The 18,617-nt window shown below is 34.5% G+C and overlaps 1 protein-coding gene across 2 annotated transcripts in view; it reads right to left on the minus strand.

The window, feature by feature from the left end:
* Positions 1–1,929: 1,929 nt before the first annotated feature.
* Positions 1,930–18,617, minus strand: part of F5 (coagulation factor V) — a 79,621-nt gene continuing 62,933 nt past the window's right edge. For both annotated transcript variants that reach the window (XM_023501770.2, XM_023501773.2), the window contains 6 exons: positions 17,839–17,942; positions 16,778–16,933; positions 14,073–14,217; positions 10,937–11,088; positions 4,991–5,173; positions 1,930–3,692 (listed from right to left, as the gene is read on the minus strand). In XM_023501770.2, the coding sequence (XP_023357538.1) occupies positions 3,546–3,692; positions 4,991–5,173; positions 10,937–11,088; positions 14,073–14,217; positions 16,778–16,933; positions 17,839–17,942 (887 nt within the window). In that variant the 3' untranslated portion in view covers positions 1,930–3,545. The remainder of the gene's footprint in view (positions 3,693–4,990; positions 5,174–10,936; positions 11,089–14,072; positions 14,218–16,777; positions 16,934–17,838; positions 17,943–18,617) is intronic.

The raw sequence follows: 18,617 nt of genomic DNA on the forward strand, positions 1-18,617 counted from the left end.
GTGCTTGTTCATATCTTTAGACGTTATCAATTGGGGAATGACTTATATTCTTATAAATCTGACTCAGTTCTCTATTTGAGAACTTTGAGCTTTTATCAGAGAAACTTGCTCTAAAAATGTTTTCCCAGTTTTCTGCTTTCTGTCTAGCCTTGGTTGTATTCGTTTTTATGTGTGCAAACCCTTTTTAATTTAATGTAATCAAAATTTATATCCTGTAATTCTTTCTATCTCTTGTTTGCTAACAATTTTTTCCCTTATCCATAGATCTGACAGGTAAACTATTTCATGCTCCCTTAATTTGCTTATGATATCACTATGTCTAAATCATTTACCCCTTTCAACCTTATCTTGTGTGTTGTGTGTGTAGTGTTGATTTATACCTACTTTTTACCAAACTGCTTTCCAGTTTCCCTAAAAGTTTTTGTCACATAGTAAATTCTTAATCCCAAAGTTTGAATCTTTGTATTTATCAAACATGAGATTATAATAGTCACTTTCTACTCTGTATTGTATACTTAATCTATTCTACTAAACTATTGAATTCTTATTCAGTACCAGATTATTTTGACAATTCCTGCTTTGTAATATAGTTTGAGATCTGGTATGTCTTGGACACCACCCTTTACATTATTTCTCATTAATTCCATTGATATTCTTGACTTTTGTTCTTCCACATGAATTTTGTTATTATTTTTTTCTTGCTCTATAAAAATAATTTTGGGTAATTTGATTAGTATGACACTAAATAAATATATTAATTTAGTTAGAATTTTAATTTTTGTTATATTGGCTCAGCTTACCCAAGAGCAATTAATATTTTTCTAGTTGATTAGATCTATCCACATATTGTAAAGAGGTTATAGAATAATTCTTTAAATACTTACCTATCTGGATTTATTGATTCAATTAAGGTGTCTGTCTTCTTTTTAAAATCGATATAAACGAGCTTTGCCCTTACCTAAGGAAGAACTCTGATAATTACAATGATCTCAAATGAAACAAGCTGTCTCTGAGATCATTCTTTTTTTAATTTTTTATTTAATAGCTTTTTATTTACAGGTTATATGCATGGGTAACTTTACAGCATTAACAATTGCCAAACCTCTTGTTCCAATTTTTCACCTCTTACCCTCCACCCCTTCCCCCAGATGGCAGGATGACCAGTAGATGTTAATATATATTAAAATATAAATTAGATACACAATAAGTATACATGACCAAACCATTATTTTGCTGTACAAAAAGTATCAGACTCTGAGATCATTCTTATTAGAAGTATTGAAATAGGGGCCAAACAACCTGTCTTGGGGGCTAGGATATTAGAACTTCAGAGCTAGAAATCATCTCAGAAAATCTAATCTAGGCCAGTCCAACTTATTTTTTGCACAAGTCTCTGCCATCCAACATTCCACCCTCTGCTTGAAGACTTTCAAATACCTAACAGGTTTACTTCCATATTATATATGGTTTAGGGAATAATTATGCATAAAGTTTGGACTAGGTAACTTCTCTATGAACTCCAAATTTCAATGATTTGAAACTATCCCCCTCCTGCCACCAATTCAAGATTATCAATCCTGGTTTTGGACATGGAAATCAAGAACATACTCTATGTAATTCAGTCTTTCATAAGAAACTTCCTTTGATTCTCAGCATTAAAGGAGACTTTAGGACTATCTTATCCACCAGGGCTCACAAGAAGAATTATGTCTATAACATAGCCATCAAGGAACTACTGATTTAGCATCTTGCACTGTGTTTTATTGGAGTCAGCTCTAACCAGCTCTTGAGATCTTATTGTTAAACTCTCAGTGTAAGCATTTACACCTTAGAAACTAGCAAAAAGCTACAAATAGGAGCTTAATTTATTTTTATTGTTTTTCTTAATTTGAGACAGTGATGTTGAAAACGTTAGTAATGCAGATTCAGATTTAAAAATATATATCATGTATCCTTTTTTTTTTTGCCTCCGAAGAGCTGATGATTACACATTTACCAGCATATTACTATACAGTGTGCTTAACTCTTTGTATTCCAAATTTTTCCTCTGCCATCCAATTCATTTTAGTTGTGTAATTAGTGCAAATAATATATTCCCCCAATATGGTCACACATATTGAAATTTGCAGCGTTGGAAGTTATAATTATATAAAACACAGTCATTGATTGAAATTATGCAGTGTATATTAAAATAAAATTGCCACTTCAAGAGGTTCATTGTTCACTCTAACTGGGATCTAGTTATAGTCAGTTAACCCATATTATTCCAATTTATACATTTCATGTATTAGTTGACAAATTATCATATCCTGACTTTCACCATACAGTAAGCAACTTGCCAATTTATTAATTTCTATGGGCTCAGGAAATGCATTTTTTATATTGCCTGAGCAAAATAGAATTGAAAAGATGACTTCAGTGGAGGGAGGTCATAATATGCCTTCCAGAAACCAGTAATTTTTGGCTTCCCGTGCTATTGCTGACTAATCAAGGTGCATTTAGTGCATTTAGACCAGCCACCAGGTGAGGGGATGTTCACAAATACCAGCAATTGAGTTGATTTTGGTGCCCTCTACCAAAAGAAATAGGAGGGGAGGGCACGTGAGATAAGACACTAGAGCTAAATGTTCACTAGGATAATAATAATTGATAGATATGGTGCTTTAAAATTCACAAAACACACATATACACGACTATAGACACACATTTCCATAAAGGAAAATGATTCATAATTATAGAACTGTGTACTTTTTATCTATATTTGGGTTATTTGCAGCCCTCCCTTTTACTTTGACAAAAGAAGCATAGTCAGGCATACAAGCAATAAATAAATATTACTCCCATCATCACCCCTTTTATTACTCACCTCAGCAACTAATGAAGTAAAACATCAGATTGATAATTTACAATCTTCATGATAAGTTATATTATGAAACATAAGAAAAGAACAATCACAACACAATTTATTAATGCAAAAATCTAAAGATTTTTTTATTGGTGACCTCACAGAGTTTTTAAAATTGCCAACCTTGAAATTGTTCATTTTGTCTGTGGCCAACATCCCAAATGCTTCCGGTTCATCACTGAAAATCACTTTCCTGGAAATGTGAGTATAATACACTAACACTATTAATAACCTATGCTAATGAGGGCATCTGGGCTTAAAAAAATGCCCAAATCTGGGTGTTCTGGAGTAACAATCAAGATTCTATTTGTGATCAACAATGCTTTAATTCAGCTGGGTACTAATTACTTTCAATATTTTTCCATATTGATTACATTAACATGGATCATGTTAATCATTCAGACATTAACATGCCAAATCAGAACTATCTTCTTATTTCTTAGTGGGGAAAAAAATAAACTAAAAAATCTCTTGAGAAAATCCTAGTTTCTGTTAGACACGAGAGAAAAAAGCAATAGTGGAAAAAATCTTTTGAAATCTGACATTTAGAAATAGCTACAAAAAAGAAAACCGGTGCTAAATTATTTAAAGACTCAAAGGGTATTCCTTTGCTTTTGAATGCATAATATCTATCCCATCTTTAGTAAAGATCACAGCCAAAGAGTTCTAATCGAAGAGTAATGCTTTGATTCCATGACTTGGGAATGAGACGGATGAACCTGGAAAAGATGGGAGGGTTGAAAAAATTCTTGACCTGGCCTTTGTGATTAACATTTCCCATAAAAATCTGAAAAGAAAGAAAAAGAAAAGAATTAGTACTAGAAAGGCATACAGAAAGATACACAGAGAAACTCCTTGTGCCCTTTAATTCAGATAGAGTGTTTGCAGTATTTCCTGTCCTTCTCCCCTCCTTCGTGTACAATAAGATGCTTTTATGACCTCATCATAGACTTTGCCCTGGGCATGTGGGTTTCTAGGTTGAGTCCAAATGAGATAATGATGTAACTAAAAATAGCTATTTGCCTGTAGACTCTTATCAGGCAGTACCTAGCACTTTGTAACATTGAATAAATGAAGGAATGTCCTGTTTCCCAACTCAAGCTCCTTGAGGACAGAGATTTCTTTGTCTCCCACTACTTAACCTATAGCCCGACTCATAGCAATGCCTTGCTTTGTAAATATTTGTTGCTAATGACATATATGTTTTCCCTTCAGAGAATGGCTATCCTCCCTGCTGGCAACAGCTAATTCAACCTTTGAGTAGGAACTCTAAAGCAAGGAAACAGTTGAGTAAGCTATTTGTGACACAAGAAGAGATAAGAGCTGTGATCTAGAAGATCCACTTAGAGGAACCCTGGTTTCCCACAAGTCTGTACCAGAAGACTTTACTTGTTGCTTCCCAATCAATATTGCATAAGAGTTTATTATCGTTATCAGTATATAATTAAATAAAAATTCCTCAGAATAATTAGTGATGATAATAATAACCTTAAATCCTAATATTTTTATTCAGCTACCAAAAGCGGTTGCTTTATTTCCTTGTGCACTAATCTATGGAACATCATATATGTATATATATATATATATGTGTGTGTGTGTGTGTGTGTGTATGTATATACACATACACACACACATATATATGTGTGTGTGTGCATACATATATATAGAATACATAAAAGCAAATAGTGATTTATTGCAAATCTCTGATTTTTACCAAATGACATGAAAAAGAATGATTTTTATGCAATAATAATAGTATTGTTTTCAAACACTATCTTCCCTCCAAATAAAAGTGATCTTTACATATTAATGCTGAACAATTAAATATTAAACTAAAATATAGACAGTGCCTTTAACTAACTTTGTGATCTTGGATAAACCAGTAACTTCCATCTGGGTTCTCAGAATTTAAAATTCAAGAGAAGGATCAAATGACTTTCAGGTTCGCTTCCTGCTCTAAAATCCTGTTTTTAGTCCAATCCTATAAGATCAGGGAATGGTGTTGGTGGGATTTAGATACCACTTTCCCAAATACCTATCTTAGGGACTCCATTATCATCTTGTTACTAAGACATCATATTGTACCTTTTCCCTCATGGATGATTTGTCCTTATAAGGTTTCCAGTCCGTGCCACGATCACTGTAGAAGATAGCATAAGTCATCACATACATTTCATTTGAGAAAGACTTGGCTCCTTGGGTTGTAATTGCCGTTATTTTCTTGGTTTTGAGCAGGTCTATCTGCAGCCACTGCTTGTTGTTATTCGACTAAGAAAGTTGGAAAGATACTTTGGTGAGACAGTTTGACAAGACAAATACTTTTAATTATAGAATATTTACAGTCATGAATAATGAAGGAAGAAATGAAAGGATGGGGGACTCTTTGTGTGTTATTTCAAATGGATAATAGATTCATGGAAGACTTTGGGGCATATGATTTCTGTCTTGAAATAGCTGGAAAAAAGAAATTCGCAGGAAAGAGAAATTCAAGATTCCTCTGTTATCAGAGGAGAATGAAAAACAATGGGTAGAAGCTGCAAAGAAAAACTTCCTTAATATCGGTTATCTAAAAGTGGGATACTCTGCCTCCGGAGCATCCCTCCTCACTGGGGATTTTCAAAGAAAGACTGGTTTTGTGTATTTGTAGGGTATGTAATAGTGAGGCATCTTGTGCACATAGTGACTGAACTGGGTGGCCACTGAGACTCCATCCTACTTTGTAATGCTCTGGGAGGTAACATTCCTCCTTTTAGGTAAGTTTGCCAGAAAAGCCCAGAAATTATTTTGAAACCCTGTGGAAGAGAAACAAGAAACTGCTCTGTTTCCAACAAATACCAGCCACCACCCTGGAATTCCTTGCACCCTTGAACTTCTGAAATTCCTTAACCTTAAGTGATCCCCACCAACCAATTTCTCCCTCCATTTCTTCTCCCAGGCTGCTGGGTGTTAGTGGAGAAACTGAGAAATAATATTAATTTCGTCCAATGTAAATTTATTGCATAACCTCAGCTGAACATTTGTTGCTGCCTGGAAATTCTTTCAATCGGCTCTTACTGACACCATATCACATCTCCAGTGGAAACTTTGGCAACCTTTTCCTACTCCCAGACTTCACACACACAGAGCAAATTGACCTCCTTTCTTCTGTTATTGAGATCAAAGCCAGGTGGTCTGATTTCCCTCAATTTTGCAGCATCATAGGATTTTGCAGCTGGAAGATCCCTTGGAGATAATTTAGTTTTTCTTACTCATTTTGCAAATAAAGAAAATGAAACCCGGAAAGTTAAAATGGATTGCCTACAGGAAAACACTAATGAACAACCAGAATTCAAGCCTAGGTTCTCTCCCTTGAAATTCAGTGTTCTTTTCATAACACATTACTTCTTCTTTCTTCCTCATATTAAAACTTCTCTGTGCTCTCATCTGGCCTGTCTTCTTTTTCAAAACCCTACTCCTTACTAAGGCAAATCTACCTTTTCAGCTTCTCACATGCACCCTTAATTTGGTCCTTTATCACTCTCCTCTAAGATCTTACTCCATCAAACATTCATTCTTGCTTTTACATTTTTAATCTTTTTTTCCTGCTTTTTTTTTTGTTCTTTGTCAATGAACATGATCAGATCAGGATAAACAAACAAAAAACCCTTCCAAAAAACCCTTGTACACAATTGTTGCATATGTTGTTTTAACAACTGATTCTCTGAAAAGAAAAGGAAAAAAAACCACAGAATGCTTTTAATTTTAAACTGCATTATCAACATCTTTTCTATCACTTTCTTAAGAATGAGCAATTAACTAAACTATAAATCAAGCCCTTATTTATAGCCTCTGCTGACTTCTGAACTGTAAACAAATGCTTAGACAGAACATTTAATAATCAGATCTCTAGAGCCAGCTCCACCTGGCTTCAGCATACATCTGCTCATAGTCCATATTTCTCTCCTTTTTTCTTCTAGATTTCTTCAAAGTAGTTCAAATAATAACCTCTCCTAATTATTTTAGTTCCTCACTACATATTCACTTTTAAAGGATACTTATTGGGGAATGGCCAACAATGTAAAACATATAGAGAGAGATAAAGTACAGAGAATGAAAAGGAGGGAAGCCATTGGATTTGGACTGAGAGATGAGCAATGATTTGGGAAGAGTAGTTTCAGTTGAGTGACAAAACTGGAAGCCAGGATGCCAGGAGTTGAGAGTTAAATGAGAAGTGCTGGATTTCTTTTTTTCTCACTTGTAAAATGAAGACATTTGACTAATTGATCTCTATGCACCATTCTAGTTTTCAAATCCCAAGAACCTCTGTCCCATGTACTCTCATATCTCTCTCTTGGCTCATGTCATTCATTCTCTGGCTGATAAACATCTTTTTCCTTCTTTATCCCTATCACACGCTTCCCTTGATTTCTCTCAATCATAAATTAAATAGAATTCAATCAGAATCCCAGACAAAAACAAGATAAAAAAACCATTTTTTTTCTGCCTCTGACCTTAAAGAACCTTTGGTTTTTATATTTTTCATATCTTTCATACACTTAGCACAAGTGTATGTTTTTTTTAAATTTTTTTATTTATATTTTATATTATTTATTTTGAATAGATATATGTGTGTGTTTGTCTTCCATAGTTCCATCGGTTTTATTGGGTTTTATTTACCTTTATGTCCAACAGTATTTTGTACATTTTTAAAGAGAGGCTGTGTTCTTAAGTGTTCTGAGCCTGGAGTAAGAAACACCTAAGTCCAATTCTAGCCTCATATACTTACACTGTCACCCTGTGTCATTTAGCTTCTATCTGCCTCAATTTGCTGAAATGTAAAATGGGAATAATAATAACTTTTACAACACAGAGTTGTTAGGATCTTAATGTTGTAAAGCACTTAACACAGTGCCTGGTATAGAGTAAGTGCTTAATAAATGCTTGTTGCCTCCTTTCTTCTCATTTGTGATTATATACAACTGTGGGAAACTCTTGTTGTGAAATCTCCAACTGACATCAATTAACCTAGAATTAATCTGGAATATTAATTAATCTTGAATATTAATTTGGAATGCTGCTCATATTGAACCCTACTTGAATGTTTGTTGAAGTAGACATATCCAAAAGTGAAACCATAAGAACTGGATAATCAAGAAGCATTTATGAAGTATTTACTGGAGTGTAACAGATAGATAAAAACTCTGTTACATGGAGCTTTTATTAATTATTTAATATGTGACAGACACTTTGCTAAGCCCTGCATACACACACACACACACACACACACACACACACACATACACACACTGCTATGAATTACTTTTGTATCCTTTGGGGTGATACTTGAAATGCCCCCCCAATTAAAAAAAACAACCTTTCCTTATTGTTTTGTCCTCATGCTAACAAGATAGGACTTTTGTCAAAATGACAGCAGCTCTGCAAAATTTCCATCGACATCCATGTCAGGAGAAGGTTTGTGTGTTCATGTGTGTAATTTTTTCCCTCCCTAAGAGTCCTACAAGGGTTAAAGAGCAGGATAGAGCTGACTAACTATGGAAATGGCCCCCAGGGTAACAAAGAGAGCTTTCTTTGCAATTCTACTCATTAATAAAGGAAAGTTGCTTTTTTCCTGTCATACATAGCACACTAGTTTCCTGCTTTGGTAAGGATTCTGACAACAACCTCACCTAGCACCTGGGAAAGAATTCAACCTTGCAGTATCTGTGGCTCAATCAGAGATGCTTCAGGTAAAGATGATCTCACCCAGAAGCAGCAGTATTTAGATGATGAATGAGGGAAAATTAAAGGGAGCAGATGAAGCTCAGTGAATGACAGGGTCATTGGAACAGAATCTTTGGGAGATTCTGCCTGTCTTGTGAACTATCTAAATATATTTAGAGCAATGATGCATAGCCTTTTTGAATTGCAACATCACAGTGTTGTTTCTTTAACATATTCATTCCACTCTCTTTCCCTACCTGGCACTCACTATTAGAAATATAAGGTACTTTATGAAATTAAAATGGAAAGAAAATAAACAAAAATTTTTGTTTGGGGAATTTTGAAAATACACAATGGTCTTTAAAAATGATCAGAAACACTTTGGAGTTTTCTAAAATCATGGCTTGATAACACTGATTTAGAATATAGCAGCTAAAGGATTTTGGTTGGGAAGAAAAAGGGATACTAGAGAAATATAAGTTAAGAGGAGATAGCAGTGTCCATGTGTCTTTACCTTTCTATTGTCTTTTTTTGCTTTATAACCTACCTACATAAAGGAGTACATGTATAAAAAGAGAAACGAGCAGAATTTTAATCTAGATGCAAAATTTCTATCAACTTAGTTGATTTTAGAAATTAAAAATCAAAATGACTTTTTCATTATTGTTGATTTTATCACATAGGTCTGGACATCAGGTATAAATTTTGGTGCATTTGATAAGACAAATAGTGTATGAAGTGAAAGAGTAAGGAGAGGGAATTTTATATAATCTAGATAAATGACTTCCCTTCTTTGGGTCTTAGTTTCCCCATCTGTTAAATGAGACGGGTATAAGGATGATCTTGTAGGGTCTTTTCTACTCTAGCATTCTAGGATCTTACGATCCTATATGTATTTTAATCTAGACATTTATCAGAACTCAGTTCAGTATTTCCCCCAGTCCATAGAGTGATATACTTTTCTGCTTCATGAACAGGGAAACTTCCTATGTCTTCTTAGTAGTTTCCCTTGGGGGAAAATTCTTAGGATGCTATATATGATTCAAGGACTAATGTGTCAGGAATTTTAAAAGAAAGAAACACTCATTGGATAGGTTTGCCAGTTTTCTATTCTATACAGTTACTTTTGACTGCCTAACTCTGTGGAAGAGAAAACAGAGCCCTTCTAAAAGGTGTCAAAGATGAACATTCATAACCAAACCAACTGACCCAATATATATGATCAACCTCTTCTTTCATCAAATATATATGATTCTATTAGTATGGGCTCTTCCTCTACTGATGAAGATTACAATTCTTCTGAGCTTTTGTAGATGACTTCATGAGTTGTGATTTTAAAAAATTTATTTTCTAGTGATCAACACTCTGGGAATGGATCTTTTCCAGTTTCAGTTACACTAGACTTTGACTGGTGCTGAACTTGGCACCAGTTCAGTTTGGCTGGATCTGCCCAAACTCTAATCTTGTTGACACAGACTTCAGGGACCCAAGGTCACTTCCTACCGTGAGGACGGATCAAAGAGGGCTTTAATGGTGCCATGGACTTTCATCATTGCTCATATTAATTCTTTGGATTCTGTTTAATCAATGGAAGGAAGCCCTTAGGTTGCTTATTTCTAAGCTTCATTTGAGAACACCAATGATCACAGAGTATATCATGACATTGAAACAATACCAAATCAATTCAGAGATTCATAAATCTTGAGCTGGAAGAGACCTGGGAAATCACCTAGTCCAAACCTTTTCATTTTACACATAAGGAAAATGAGTCTCAGAGATTTTCAGTGATTTGCAAGTAAGTCAAATAGTAGGTAGAACTGGGAGTCAAATTCAGGTCCTATGACTCTAAATTCAGTTTTCTTTCCACTGGGCCATTCTACCTACATTTTAATTTTTAAAATTAGCAACATATGAACCTTTTAAGAAGAGTAAAATTATTAGATGCATCAAATTAATTCATATATAATATAATTATATATTACTATAAATTATAAGCTATTAACAATAATATGTTATATATTTATATATAATTTTGTAGTTAACAATAATAAGCTAATTCACTAAGGATATTGCAACTCTAAAAAGTTTAGAAATCACCAGTGACACATAAAAATTAAACCCCTCAAACCTGTGCAGGTCAGAACTGATTTCTCTCTAGTCTAAATATAAGTTCTATAGCTACCTTGTGCAAAATATGATCTAGAATTTGAGTAAGCATAAACAGGAGCCATCGTTCCTTTTAGCAGAGTCTCTCTTTGATTTTCTAAAATTTCTTTGATTTTATCCATGAGAAGTTGGAGATAACCATTCACTATGGAAGTTTCTTTTTACCTTGGCTTGCCAGGCATTCACACGGCCTTGTGCATTGAGACGGGCATAGAAGGGTGACCAGTAACCTCCCAACCAAGATTTTCTTGTTGATGAAGCTGTAATCTGATTGTTTTGTATCTTTCCACTTTCCATACCCAGGGGTGTGGAGCAGCCTGTGAAGGGAAAATCAATGTGAGTCAATTAAGAAATATTCGTTGAGTTGTACTGTGTTAAGTGCTGTGAAGCATAGGAAAAATGCATAGCATGGCCATTGTATTCAGAGAATGTAGGATTAAGAGAATCATAAGGAATTTAAAGGGTCATAGAGTTTAGAATAGACCCTACTTTTCAGGAAAGGTGCATATTTCTAACATTTGGGACTTTATTATATTTTAAGCAAAATTTTAGAGAAAGATAATCTGTAGTTTCCCTTGAGGGAGACAGCATGTTCAATTTTATCTTTTCTACTAGGAAATTTTTCCTCCCTCTGTGATACTTAGTTTCATGAGCATTGAGATGGAACAGTTAGTGGATGAGAAAACTCATTTATTCTTGTTCCTTTTTGGCTTTCTTCATGTGGATTTGGACATACCTGTACTGGCAACCTAGATACTGTCCTGAGCTCCTCAGTATCCCTCATCCCTCATATTCAACTAGTTCCTAAGTCCTATTGTTTCTACTTTTTAGCATCTCCTCTCTCTCTGCTATGATACACCTGCCCTGATGCAGCTTTTCATCCCCTCACCCTTAGATTATTGCAAGAGCTTGCTGGGTGGTCTCCCTGACTCAGGTCTCTCCTTACTGCAGTTCCTTTGGCTATCACATTGATAAAATGTAAAACCTAAAACTGAGATCCTGCCATGTCACTTCTCTCTCTCCATCTCCTATTAGTCAGCTCTAGTGGTTTTCTAATACAACCACGATCAAATATAAAATTATCTCTTTTGCTTTTAAAAAACCCTTCATAACCTCAGTCCTTTTTTTGTATCCTCAGTTCTTAGCATGGCACCTGACACATATTGGGTACTTAATAAATGCTTGTTGACAGATCACCTTGTTGCAAAATGTATCCCTTGAGGAACAATTTCCCACACAAAAAAGCCCAAAACAAACCTTAGTTAATATGCTTACATTCCTATCTATATTGAATTCAAGGTAATTGTCACTATTATAAAGTCCATCATTACCATCATCATCATCCCCATCATCATAGTAATAATAATGATAAAAATAACAATAGATTCTTGCATATCACTTTCAATTTTGCAAACATTATCTCACTGGAGATTTATGATAATTATGGGAGATAGGTATTGCTATTCTCACTTAATGGGAAATACTCTCCAGACTTTAAGTGATTTGCCCTGGTCACATAGCTAATAAATGCCATGCATTTTATCCACTGTACATTGTTACAGTTAGAGTTACAGGGTGAGTCTTAATACTTGGGATTTATAGTTGGTTTCAGAGTTCAGAGGGGAAAAAAGACTATAAAAATGATAAAACTAAAAGTTTGTTGCTTAAAAGGAATACCAAAAAATGATAAAACTTTAGTCAAATTGTTTAAAAAGAAGAGGGCCAAAATTCAAATAGATAAAGCAAGAGGTGGAATCACAAGAAAGCAAGTGAAAAAAAGAATTATGGGAATCTACTAGGTAGTGTTACATGCTAACAAAACTGAGAAGCCAAGAGAAATAGAGGGATGCTTTCAAAAATATAAAATATTCAAATGAACAGAAGACCAAATAGAGATCTTAGATAATTTAATTTTGAAAATAAGACTCCCCATAAAGGAATTATGGGGGAGAAAGCTTGTAGTCCTGAGGGATTTACAGGGGATTCTATCAAACTTTTAAGAACACTTAATACAAATCAAATTATTCTCAAAAACTGCAAAACAAATATTCTAAAATTCTGTCTATATTATTATAGATATTATAATATTAGAAAAAATATTTCTAATACTTAAACTACAGAAAGATAAAGAAAGGAACTTACCAATATCTTTAATGAATATCAATTCATAATTTTAAATAAAATCCTTTCAAACATATTATAGAAATTTATCAAAGGAATCATTTATGACAAATTTGGATTTATACAAGAAATATAAGGGTGGTTAAACACTAGAAAAGCAAATCATAATCATACTAAAACATGAAAATAAATCAACCCTGAATTAATCCATTGTAGAGATGTTATCATAATCAAATGTTTTTTATTTGAAATGGGCACAGTTTCGGGGATACTCCCTTTAGGACAAGTATGTGTTGACATTTAGTGTGATGACAAAGGATACTGTGGTTGGCAAAACAAAAGAAGAGAACAAGATCCCATTGCAAATGGCTTTTCCCTCTAAAATGAAACCTACCATCCAAGGCATGGTGATAGTTTAGGGGAAGATCAAAATTCCCTAAGCTGAATCCATACTTGCTATTGCTATTTGGGATAATGGATAAAGTACTGATGTACATGTAAAGAACAGGGTTCATGTTCCATCCCTGAAACTTACTAAATGTGTGGACATGGAAGAGTCACTTAATTTGTCTAAGTTTTATTTTCTTCATATGTAAAATGAGAATAATAATACCCGAGGGACCTACCTAGCTCACAGAGGCATTGTGGGACTCACTTGAGCCCCACAGTTTTCAAAATAAAATAAACATTTTATTTACTTGATTATGCACTTATTGTAATAGTTATATATTCAATATTATAGATACCATTTAATGTATCTATCATTTAATAGCAACATTCACTTAACATATTTTTATTATGTATCTGTCTTTTTAGTATGAATTTATTATATTTAACATAATATTTAATACAATGTTGTATTGTTTGATATATTTAATATATCTTGTATTTAATATAATTTTCAACAAAATATTTTGTTTAATATTTTTAATATAATACTTTTTCTATATTAATTATATTTTACATCTCAAATAAAATGTGAGCAAAGTGCTTAAAAGTTTCCTCCTATTCCTCTTTCCTGTTTTCTATTCCCCCCTTCTTCATATCACACAAACTGCCACACACATTGAAAACTGGAGCAATCATCCTAAGTCACTGAAAACAATCCATCAGTAATCTGCTATACGCAACCAGTTTCTATGCATAGGAGAAGAAGAGCCAGCAAATCCTCATTCCTTACCTTGGACCTGACAGCCCAGCAATTCCAGGCGGAGAGTAGGTCTATTATACGAGTGGGTTGGGGAGATTCGGATGTATTTAGCCACAATGGGTGGATCAAAGGGATTTTCTTTAATGCTGGTGGCATCTGAATTACCCTCAAAGTACTAGAAAGAAAAGGCAGAGACAAATCATCAAAAATAAATTCTTTCCTTTGTAATCCCAAACATTTTATTTGATGTAGTTAAAGCATTATTCTGAGGAAAGATGCATAGGCTGAATTTACCATATTGCCCAAGGGGTCTATGAAAGAAAAAAAAATAGATTATGAACATTGGGACATGGCTCAAGTATCATCTCCTTTTAGAAGGCTTTTATAAGCCCCCTAATTCTATTAGCCCTCTTCCTCTTGATAATACTTTTGTTTCATTTTGTATGTTTATATATCTCAAACTTTGTATGTTCCCAATAGAATGCAACCTCTGTAAGGGCAATACCTTTTTTTCTGTTTTTCTAGCCCCAGTAGCACAATACCAGGCACAGAATGGGCACGTAAACCCTGCTGAAGTGAAGTGATATTTCTCTCTAGATGGGATATTAGCCCACTTCTTCCAGAGTTTTGCTATCTTGAAAACATGACTGTTATTCCAGTGCAGACAGTCAATTCCCTTGAATAGTCTTTAACTGTGGCCAACCTCTGAGAGTAAAACTGACCTGAAATTGGTCAATTGGAAGACTCCTTCCTTCCCTCCCTTTTCCCCTCCCTTCCTCCCTCCCTTCTTTCTTTCTTTTTCTTTCTTTCTTTCTTTCTTTCTTTCTTTCTTTCTTTCTTTCTTTCTTTCTTTCTTTCTTTTTCTTTCTTTCTTTCTCTTTCTTCCTTTCTTTCTTCCTTCCTTCCTTCCTTCCTTCCTTCCTTCCTTTCTTTCTTTCTTTCTTTCTTTCTTTCTTTCTTTCTTTCTTTCTTTCTCTCTCTCTCTTTCCTTTCTTTCCTTCCTTCCTTCCTTCCTTCCTTCCTTCCTTCCTTCCTTCCTTCCTTCCTTCCTTCCTTCCTTCCTTCCTTCCTTCCTGATTTCTTTCTTAAGGACCAGGTCTTAAACCTGATTATAATTGCCCACCAATAGGTCCTAGGCCCAGCCCCATTTGGTCACTGTTTGAGTCCTGATTGACTCAGATTGAATGTAAATACTAGTCATTTCTGCTTTGATCAAAAATCCTTAGGATCTTCCCTTCCCAGATTCATTCATTTATTTATTTAGATTTTTTGGGAAAAAGTGAAAAAGGAGATTCTTTGCCTCAATTGTTGCCTAGCCTTAATCACTGAATGGGTGCAGTCAAACTGAAACCAGTTGAAGACATTAGCTTAAAGAGGGCACAGTCTCCCCCTGCATCCATTCCATCTCCAGTTCTCTTGATCTCAATATGTGATCTAGCTGGCTCTGGAGGGGAAAGTGAGGCAGGGGACCTTGATCCTTCACTTCAATCCAATTTATTTGCATGTCATAGCATCACTTTCCTGATGCCATGGTCCTCTTCCAGAACAAAGTACAAATAACAACAGTATTGCAAAATGGGGCAGAAAGAGTTGAGTCAATTAGCTGCTTTGCGGAAACTGTGAAACTGACTTAGGCTATCTTAAAAATCTGGAAAATATCTTAATCTCAGGATATTCTGCTTATTTTTCCCAACAGATAATATGCTGTTCAGTTGTGTATAACTTTTCATGACCCCATTTGGATTTTTTTTAACAAAGATACTGGAGTAATTTGTCATTTCCTTTTCTAATTCATTTTACAGGTGAGAAACTGAGACAAACAAAATTAACTTGCCCAGAATCAAAAGTTGTGGGTGGCTGACACTTTCTTATTTGCTGTTTAACTTCAGAACTGAAATCCAGAAGAAATCCTCCAGATTTACTGTTATTGGAATAAATAAATAAATCTCTTTGAATTGAAAATGGAATGGTCTAAGACCGTGTTTTGGGGTTCATTTTGTGGGATAAGGGTACTGCATAAAAGTTCATGCTTAATTTTTCTTTTTATAAATTGTTAGAAAAAACAGATTAAGGATATTTAAATGTTGGAGGATATGTGTAGACTCTGCCACCTAGCTTTTTATTTAAAATGGATGTCCCTTGTAGTCCTATCTCCTCTTGTCAATAGAAACAGAGTAATGTTACCTATTCCTCAAAGTATTATGATATCACTTTACCCTCTTTATGTGGTGTTCAAGTCATAGAATGAAATGTTTAAAATAGGAAAATCAACTTAGCAAGGAGAATAAATGTAAACTCCTTAATGTCTAAGAACAAAATTTTATTATTTTAGCCCACTCTATTGTAGAATATCTGACCTGGGGAGGATACCTGGGCTACTGTTAATAACAAGAGATGCAGCACAGTAGAGAGAGTGACTATTAAACTTGTATCTAGGGAGACGGGTTTGTGTCTCCCTTCTGATGCACACAGAATGTATAACTTTGACTTCTCTGTGTTATAGGAATTTTTTTGAGGATTAATATTAATATGGTGACCCCCATTGGAACAGGTCACCTCCTCATCTGTAGGTTACTAAATCACCGAAATCCCTGTGTCATTTGGTCAAGTTTTCTAGATTGGGAGCTCTCCAGAGTGGATGTCATGTTTTTAGAAGGTCATATGTAGCTCCAAACAAGCCGGTTGGAAGGGGGTTCATAGCTTCTGATCTCAGTTATCCAGAAACATAGATATACCTCCTGCTTTGAAGTGCTGTTCCCTTTGAAGTACCGCCACATTCTTTTGTCGGAGCTATACGCCACACGGAACTGGGTGGTATAGTAAGACGTCAGGTACTGTTTGGCGCCCTGGGTCTGTATCCCACTAAGTACAACTTCTTTTTCGAAGTCCACCTGAAATAGCAGCAGATGCATTAAATGCTCATCCCGATCCACAAAGGAGTAGATGCTTGCTTTGTTATTATTATTATTGCTCTAAACAATGTGTTTAGTTGGCTAACACACACAAGCCTGGATTTTCTTTGGAGGCATCTTCCATTGAACTATACTGTAAGCCACTTGTGGGCAGAGACCTTGTTAGGAGCTTTTACTTTAGATTCCTTATGTCATCTAGCACATCCAATTTAAATATATAAATAGAAACGGGTTGCCATCCCTGATAGATTGCTGTATTTTGGAGTCAAGAATTTGAATCCTACTTTGATCACTTACTTAATTCTGAATTCTGGCCCAGGATTTAACCTGTAAGCCTCTATTTCCTCATCTATATGATGGGGGTAATGATAGAACTTACTTCACATGAGCCATAGAATCATATATTTATAGGTAGAAGGGACACCGGTGACTTGCCCAATGTCACATAGGCAGTGAGTCTATAGAAGCCATATCTAATGAGGCAATATGGGTAAAATATTTTTGTAGATTATATAGAACTATTTGAATGTTGCCTATTGCTGTAAGTATATAATAATTATGTACTTACATAGTTGCTTGAGAGTCTGAGAGATTAAGTGATTTACCCAGGATCTTATCAATATCAAAGGCAGAATTTAAATCCAGGTTTTCCTGACTTCAATTCTAGCCCTCTATCTGCAATATCACACAGCTTATTATAGTGTTAAGAAGAGTGGCTGCTCAAGAAATATTTGCTAATAATTAGCCCAACATTATTCGAGATAGAGATTTGATTTCCACTCAAAATATTAACAGATGTTAACCAAATGATGAGATGCAGTTCAAATTAAAGGAAGTGCAGGGTAGTTACATATAATAGATGTTATCAGGGTACTAAGGTATACCTGGATCCAGGGTTCAGACGAAAAAGAATATAGTTGTTTTTCTACACTCCAAGCATTGTAAGATCCACTATTGTTTAACCTTGCTAATTTAGGATACCAATAACCTAGATTTTTAAGGAAGAAAACAAGGAAATTAGATTTGAAAAAGATCAGAAATCCAGAATTTCTCAATTTTAGTGGAAAAACACTTTTCCAGTAGAAAATACTTTTTCTTCTTAGCTTTATGTTACAAGAAGGAGACTATATAGTTGGGTGTAGAGTTAAAGTAGTAACTATATATCCAAGGCTAGCATTTACTAAATGGTATATATATATATATATATATATATATATATATATATATATATATACATACATACGTATATTTACATCATATATATATATTTATACTATCTACTTCCAAGGTTGTTATAAAGATCAAATGAAATAAATGATGAATGTAAAATGTTTTACCTAAACTACATAATATATATGTTCACTTTCTTTTTGTTGAGGCAATTGGGGTTAACACAGCTAGGAAGTATTGAGTGTCTGAGATCACATTTGAACTCAGGTCCTCCTGATTTCAGGGCTGGTGCTGTATCCACTGCACCACCTAGCTGCCTATTTATTCACTTTTTGTTTAAGCTTAGTATATTTTATATGTGCCTGTGCCCGTTACCTCTTCCATAAACCTGGAAGACCCCCGTGAACAGGAATTGCTTTATTCTTTGTACTTTCAGCAACTTGGCATATAGTAGTAAGTGATTAATAAATGTTTGTTGATGGATGAATTGAAT

The sequence above is a fragment of the Sarcophilus harrisii genome, chromosome 4, assembly GCF_902635505.1.
Source record: "Sarcophilus harrisii chromosome 4, mSarHar1.11, whole genome shotgun sequence".
NCBI classification, from domain to species: domain Eukaryota; kingdom Metazoa; phylum Chordata; class Mammalia; order Dasyuromorphia; family Dasyuridae; genus Sarcophilus; species Sarcophilus harrisii.